The 7,514-nt window shown below is 54.0% G+C and overlaps 1 protein-coding gene across 1 annotated transcript in view; it reads left to right on the forward strand.

The window, feature by feature from the left end:
• Positions 1-1,794, forward strand: part of SLC25A5 (solute carrier family 25 member 5) — a 2,504-nt gene extending 710 nt beyond the window's left edge. Inside the window, exons 2-4 of the mRNA XM_026848761.1 lie at positions 7-537; positions 650-790; positions 1,393-1,794. Of these exons, the coding sequence (XP_026704562.1) occupies positions 7-537; positions 650-790; positions 1,393-1,550 (830 nt within the window). The 3' untranslated portion in view covers positions 1,551-1,794. The remainder of the gene's footprint in view (positions 1-6; positions 538-649; positions 791-1,392) is intronic.
• The last annotated feature ends 5,720 nt before the right edge of the window (positions 1,795-7,514 follow it).

Consider the following 7,514-nt stretch of genomic DNA (forward strand, 5'->3'; position numbering starts at 1 on the left):
CGGCAGCGTCGGGGGTCGCGGCGCTGACGGCGGCGCCTCGCCCCCCGCAGGTGCAGCACGCCAGCAAGCAGATCGCCGCCGACAAGCAGTACAAGGGCATCATCGACTGCGTGGTGCGCATCCCCCGGGAGCAGGGCGTCCTCTCCTTCTGGCGCGGCAACCTGGCCAATGTGATCCGGTACTTCCCCACCCAGGCCCTCAACTTCGCCTTCAAGGACAAATACAAGCAGATCTTCCTGGGCGGCGTGGACAAGCGAACCCAGTTCTGGCGGTATTTCGCCGGTAACTTGGCGTCCGGGGGCGCCGCCGGCGCTACCTCCCTCTGCTTCGTCTACCCCCTTGACTTTGCCCGAACCCGCCTGGCAGCGGATGTGGGTAAAGCCGGGGCTGACCGGGAGTTCAGGGGGCTCGGTGACTGCCTGGTCAAAATCTTCCGGTCGGATGGCCTCAGGGGCCTGTACCAGGGCTTCAATGTCTCTGTCCAGGGCATCATCATCTACAGAGCCGCCTACTTTGGCATCTATGACACAGCGAAGGGTAGGTTGACCAAAATCGCGCTAAAAGGGAGATGCTGGGCTGCAGCAGGCCTGTCGTGCGTCTCGGCAGATGCTGGTGGCTCACCGTTCTCATCAGAACCTCTCTCCTGCAGGCATGCTTCCGGACCCAAAGAACACCCACATTGTTGTCAGCTGGATGATCGCTCAGACCGTCACTGCTGTCGCTGGTTTGACCTCCTACCCTTTCGATACGGTTCGTCGTCGCATGATGATGCAGTCTGGACGTAAAGGAAGTAAGTTTCTACCTCCTCGGGTAGGAAGTATTGGGCATCCCTGAATCAACAGTTGGTGGTGGAGCTGAGGTGAAGGCAGAGTGGCTTAGCTGTCACCAAGCCCTATAGATATCCTCACCTCTTGAAACCCGCAGAGTGTGAGAGGGGCTGCGGAAGCAGATGTCAGGTGAGGGGCACAGCTGGGTCAGTCTCTGCAGCACTCCTGTAAGGTGGCGTGCATGAGTCAGATACTGTCAGTAGGTAGGAAGCAGCAGAACAGCCCAAGGATGTTGCAAACTAGTGTCTCTGGGCCAAGAAGAGACACCCCTGATTTCAGCCACAGCCTGAGTGACTGTGCAATAGCATTTGGGTCTGGAAGTGTTGGTGTCAAAGCAAACATTAGCTGCCTTCTGCTCGAACCGGTCCTTCCAGTGTCTCCTAGGGGTAATGCAGCAGTGTATCTCCTGGGTGATCTTGTCTTCTCATGTGCTAATGCTGGAGAAAGTCAATCAAGAAATGGGATGTGCTTGAAGTTATGAAGCTGGCAGATACATTAGGCCATTTCTGACCTGGATGTCGGGGCTCCTAGACATCCAATTCCTAACACTGTCTGTCTCCCGCAGCTGACATAATGTACACTGGCACTATTGACTGCTGGCGGAAGATTGCCCGGGACGAGGGCTCCAAGGCGTTTTTCAAAGGTGCATGGTCGAATGTACTCCGAGGAATGGGTGGTGCTTTTGTCTTAGTCCTGTATGATGAAATTAAGAAGTACACATAAGTTGTTCCCTGTTGTGAACTGGCATGTTGTTATATGTAGTCTATGACCGTTCATGGACTTGTTTGAAAACCATCTAGTTACTAAGTAGTGATGGCTGATGTTTATACAGATTGGCACGGGGCAGTGGCAACTGCCTGCCCTGTCTTTACCAAGTTAGTCCCCCATGATGGGACTCACCACGGTTTCTATTTCAGTCACTGCTGCTGAAAGAGAGAATACAAAAAAAATAAAAATCTGAAACCAACTTTCCTCATCTCATGTTTATTCTTCCAGCAGCTGCAGCATGAGGGGGGTGAGGGTCTCTGTAGTGATCGTAGAGAAGGAGAAAGACAAACCACCTCCATCCTACATGCCTTGCTACCTACTAACCACCTGTGGCCTCCATCAGGTAAACACAGTGCAGGCTGCTGAGGAGGTTGTGTAGTGTTTCCTCCTCAGTGGAGAGCAGTGGTGTGGGCTGGAATGGGGGCTGGTAGCTCTGACCCAGGTGATCTTCCCTGAGACCCCGGTAACTAGAGGTGATGCACAGGCTGTGTGCCACCAGTCCTGCCTCTGGCCTGTCTGCTCCCCAGAGCTGATGAAACCTTGTTTGGAAGGTGCCAAGTGCTTAAACACTCTGCAAAGCACAGCTCTGCCCATGGCGCTGAATGCCTAGGAGGCTGGAGAAATGTCTGAGGGGTATTTGCTGCTGTCCGGAGGAGCGGAGCTGGCACCTCATACTGTGGCTTAGAAACTGAGCTACCTACTCGGACATGTTAAAACCTAGCCAGAGTAGAGCCCCTGGCTAGCCTTGCCCTCACATGAGGTGGAGTGCTGTGGGGATGTAGTAGCTGAGCACAGACAGGTCCTGTGCCAGGGCTGTGTTTGCCAGGCAGGGAGATATGTCCCCAGGCTCATCCCTTATCCCTGGAAGTTAAGCTTGTCCCAGCACCAAATTCTGGGGTAAGGGGAAAATTCCTTCATGCTGCCAGGGCAATTTAGGGAAAACACTTCAAGACTGGGCAGTGTGCGTGGTTTGGCACCCATCTCTGTGGGTCTGTGATCAGCCACAGTGAAGCTGCCTGGGGAGCTGGGAAGGTGAGTGGATGTTCTGGTCCTCTGCCCTTCAGGTCAGTGAGTCTTTTCTCACTGCCTGCACACCTTTGGGCCTTTCTGGCTGCCCAGGCCTGCTCAAAGCTGTTGATCTCAGATCACTGAAACCAATCTGAACCACTGTCTAAAGCAGCTAAACAAGGCCTTGTGTTGCAAAGGGCGGTAGTTTTTGTTGCTGAAATCTAAGTGGGGCAGTCGGGCATGAGCATGCAGCACCATCTCACCGCAGATGGTGTCGACACGCTCGGGGCCCTGTGAACGGGCATCTGCGTTCATTACAGGAGATGGTCTCATGCCATGCTGCTGAGCCAAGAGCCTTTGCTGGTGCTTTTCAACTGCCCCTGGGCTCCTGTGATGTGAGATCCTCTGCTGCCTGCTGTGGAAACAAAACAGGCTGAAAGTTTCACGGTGAGATGCAGAGCAATGCCACAAGTGGTGGGCAGCACGTGGGGAGAGCAGGCAGCAGCCTGGCAGGGGGCTGTGCCACGGGGCAGACTTAGCAGGCAGCCCTCTCCTGCTTCACAAATACAGCTAATTAATTAAGGGCTCTCATCTCTTGTTGCCTCTTGCTGTTAAGCTCTCTTGGATTTTAAGGGCTGTTTTGAAATGCTGCTGTTGCTGAGCTTGGAGCATACTTTCCTTTCCTCTGCAGGGGAGGCATGGCCAGGCTGTTAGCACAGACAGGTAAGTCCATCATTTCTTCCTCTACATGGCAGTGGGTGACAGAGGCGCTGAGTGGGGCAGTTGTGCCGGGTTTCAGAGGAGCTGAGCTGGGGGACCTCTAAGTCCTTAGCATTTCACACAGGACTTGGGGTGCAGGGCTGGCACCGGGTGAAACTGGTTATAACTGCCCATGCTAGTTACTGACTCAGGAGCCAAGCGTGTGTTTCACAGCTTTTTTTAGCTCTGGTGCATGGTGGATGCAGGACAGAGCCCACAATGGGTTTTCCTTACGTTCTGCTGCTGGGGAACACGGGCCAGCAGCCCCCAGGGGGAGTTTAACCTCCCGGTCCTGGCAGCTCCCCTGGGAGCAGATTTATCTGGGGAAGCAGGTTAGGGGGTTCAGCTGCTGCTTTTGCCTGCCACAGGAGCACCTTACAGAGGGGTTAAAGGCTTTGTTCTTGTGGGGAAACTGAGGCACAGGGAAGTGACTGGGGCCAGCCAGTGGCAAGGCAGCAAGTTGAGTGCAGTCCCTCCAACACAAGCATTTTGTCTGCCACGCTGTGCTGCTCCAAGGATGGCAGGGCCAGGGGTGGATTTTCCTTTTAAACACGATTCTCTTGTGGGGAGTACTGAACAGCTCTTACATCATGATTTCCTCCATGGGAGCCATGCCTGGCCCGGCGTACCGGCCCCTTTGCTGGTGGGGAGGGGTGGGCGAGTGCCTGTAACACTGCTTTCATCTCGGCCCCTTGCCCGGTAGCCATAAATCTCAGGCTTAGGAGCTGTTGACGCAGCACGGCTGCGCCCAGGATCATATGAAACATTTGTCAGTGGCTGAGGCAGGTGGTGAGCAGTGCTGGATGTTTGGAATGGCTCAGTGCACACCAGCCCGCCTGGGCTGGGCCCGCTATGATGTCGGGGGGCTGAGGGATGGGGTTGCCCTCACTCCCCGCCAGCTCCTAGGGGGTGGGACATCGACGACTGGGCTGGAGGCTGCGGGGTCCACCCTTCACCTGGAGGTTTGGGTGCCGGGCAAGGCGAGGCAGGGACAGCCACCCTCTTCCGAGGGGGATTTGGGAGGCACTAATGGCAACAGAGATGGGAGCAGGGCTCTGGGGCTCGCCCTGGACGGCAGGAAGGAGGTGTGATGGCTGAGCTTCCCTGCTCTTTCCTCTGCTGGAGATGGGTGCAGGGCCAGAGAGTGACTGGGGAGGACAGCAGTGTCCCCCAGCACTCATCCCACATCCAGGCTGAGCTGTGGAGATGACAGGGGAGCATCGTGGCTGGGGTGTCCCGGGGATGGCAGGGGAACAGGGGCGAGCAGGCACACAGGGGCAGGCAGAAGGGATCTTCATCCACCCGACACAGGCAGCAGAGCTTTGAGGTATGCTTTGGCAGGCAGGCAGCCCCAGGCTCACTCTGCCTGCACGAGGCCACGTTCCTACCTCATGTTTCCACCTTCACATCCCTGCCTTCGAAGTGCCACTGAAGCCTGACCTCCAAGCCGTGCCCAGCACTCAGTGGAGGGTCTGAGCGTGGCAAAACTGAGCCCCAGGGCCAAGATGCCTTGGCTGGAGGAGGAGCAGCAGCAGAAACCAGTTGTGTTTCGTGGAGTAACCTGCTCCTGAGAAAACAGGGGCTTGTCTGAAAGCTTTCTCCAATGCACACACTGCGCTTCTCGCTGCAGGGGCTGGGGCTTGGATCTCTCTGGGCCTTGCAGTGGAGAGCGTCCCACCTCAAGGACCTGACTTGCAAAAGGCCAGCGCAGTGCAGTGCCAGCTTGTTCCTCCTGCCATCCCCCTCAGCAGCTGTTGAGCCACCCCAGGCTGTGTCTCTGGGCTCTGAATGGAGCCAGGAGTCCCCCTGTGCCTGTCCTCCAGGCATTGCCCCAGCATCCTCCATGTGCTACCTGCACCGCTCCGACAGCGGCTGGCACAGAGGGGCAGGGGAAAATGTGATGCTCTGAGTCTCACAGGGTAAAATCAATTGTTCCCAGTGGGGTGGGTATATTGAAAGCACCTGCAGGAACCGATCCCTGCCCAACCATGCAAGGTGTCCCCGTCGGCTGCCCAAAGCACATGTGTCGGGCTGTGGGGCAGGAGGTAAAGCTGGTGAGGACACATCCGAGTTTCTGTACCCCCGGGGCCATATTGAGCTGCTCTGGGGGAAGCAGCTTCAGGCACACTGAGCCCTCAGGAGTTGCCAAGACCTATACCGAGACCCGCAGAATCGGGGAGGTTCTGGAAAGTGTTGTCTAACCGGGGGTTTGTTGGTTGTCGCGGTCTGATCCTGCTGAGGTCGACAGGAGTTACAGCTCTGGCTGCAGCGATTGGGTGGTGTTTTTCTGGCTGATAAGCAATGCGAGATTGGCCACTTGTGCCTTGAAATCCACCCAAAAGACCAGCCTGCTTTGGACAGCTAGGTTCATAAGATCTCCCCAGCGGAGAGCTACAAGGCTTCCCACCCCATCCCTCAGAGCCCAGCCGTGCAGCCTTTTAAACAAGCCCATAATTGTTATTTTATATTTTTAAATGCCTGGATGTGGCAGTGCCCCATGGACCTGTGGAGCTCTTCAGATTAACCCCAGCAAAAGCTGAGTCTAGTTTGATTTAAGCTGATCAGTCAGTGCTGTTCCCAAGCTGATCACATTGTCACACACCAAAAAAAAAAAAAAAAAAAAAAGCTGGTACGCATTTATTAATATTCATAGCAATAGTCTATGGGAGTCAGAGCGAGCCATCTGTATGCCAGTTTACTGGGTGAAATTGCAGAAACACAGAGCACACCCCTAGGAGAGCTGTAATAGCTGACCAGAAATATTTGCCTTCAGATTTGGAGGCTGAGAGGGGGATGCATGTGGAACTGGGGAGCTGAGAGCATCCCAGCTGGGGCTTGCTGCTGCTGTGTCCTGCAGGCAGCCCCTCGCTGTGGGACGGTGGGCACAGTGTCCTGCACAGCTCTCTGCAGCACATTGCGGGGCACGAGGCACCAGCCGTGGTGCAAAGCAAGGGAACCGTCAGCACTTGCTCCCTTGCAGGCAGCTTTCTGCCCTGTGCAGCCGTGCTGAGCAGCAATGTCTTCCTCGTGCCATGTGCAGGGTTACAGGGCCAGGACAGCTCCCCAAAACACCCGGCAACCCTGCCCTGGGAGACATCCCTTACCAGGCTCCCAGGGCCCAGCTCCCTCTGAGCTATTAACGTGCCCGGAGCCCCAGCAGATAAATGCCAATAAAGCTGTAGAGCAGCTTCTGAACAAGCCTTTACATTACCCAGCACCCCAGAGCCTCTGTAACGGCACCAGCTGTGTGCAGGGAGGCCTCATGTTGCTCCTCGGGTACAGCTGCGGTTAACACCAGTGAGGTCAGGGGCACCCCTTACTGCTCCTCTTCAGTGTTTATAAACTGCGTGGGGTTTTTTTACAGGTTATGGGGAACAAGGCAGCATTGCTACAGATGGAGCTGTTCTGACATGGTAATTCAGACTAGATTCTTGCAAATGTCCTTGGAAACTGAACTAGACTAAGCCATGAAGCCAGTCAGGGTAAGTCTGTCCAGGTGTGGTGTTATTTTTGGAATAGATCCCCTCCTCCACTTTTATTTTACACACAGTTTTGCTTTGCAATACCTCTGCATCCAGAAAAGTTCTTACATACACTATAGTGCTCAGTTAAACAAGAAAATCTATTACCTACCTATATTTACAGATCTATAAAAACTAATGTTAGCTTTTACAGTAACACAAAATCTGACTTTTGTTTGGTCTGAACACTGCTACAGATTACCCAGTTGCCACCAGTGTGTGGGAAACTCTTCAGAATGACTAGTTTTATCTATTATAATAGTACATTTAATCAAGCATTTGAACTAGGTGCTCCTGCTTCCTGGGGTTATAGTCAGATAACATCTTTTAATTAATTTAGATCTAGAAATAAAAAAAACCCAACTTGATTTAAATTGTTGTGAACTAGATCTAGTTACGGTAAGAAACATACTTAGTGATGTCTGTGTTGGAGTTGTTTCAGCCATTGACTGGACACCCAGCATGTATTAGGAGGATCTCAGGGACTGCTAGTGTGACAAACCTTTCGGGCTGGGGCTGTGAATGAGTCCTGAGCTGAACTAGGCAGATCTCTAATGACAAGAATGAAAAACACTGACTGAATATGAGCTGGTCTTCGGAAAGCCAGAAAGGAGGAATGCTTGTGCTGTAC

Source organism: Athene cunicularia (genome assembly GCF_003259725.1).
Source record: "Athene cunicularia isolate RWA chromosome 4 unlocalized genomic scaffold, athCun1 chr4_part3, whole genome shotgun sequence".
Lineage (NCBI taxonomy): Eukaryota > Metazoa > Chordata > Aves > Strigiformes > Strigidae > Athene > Athene cunicularia.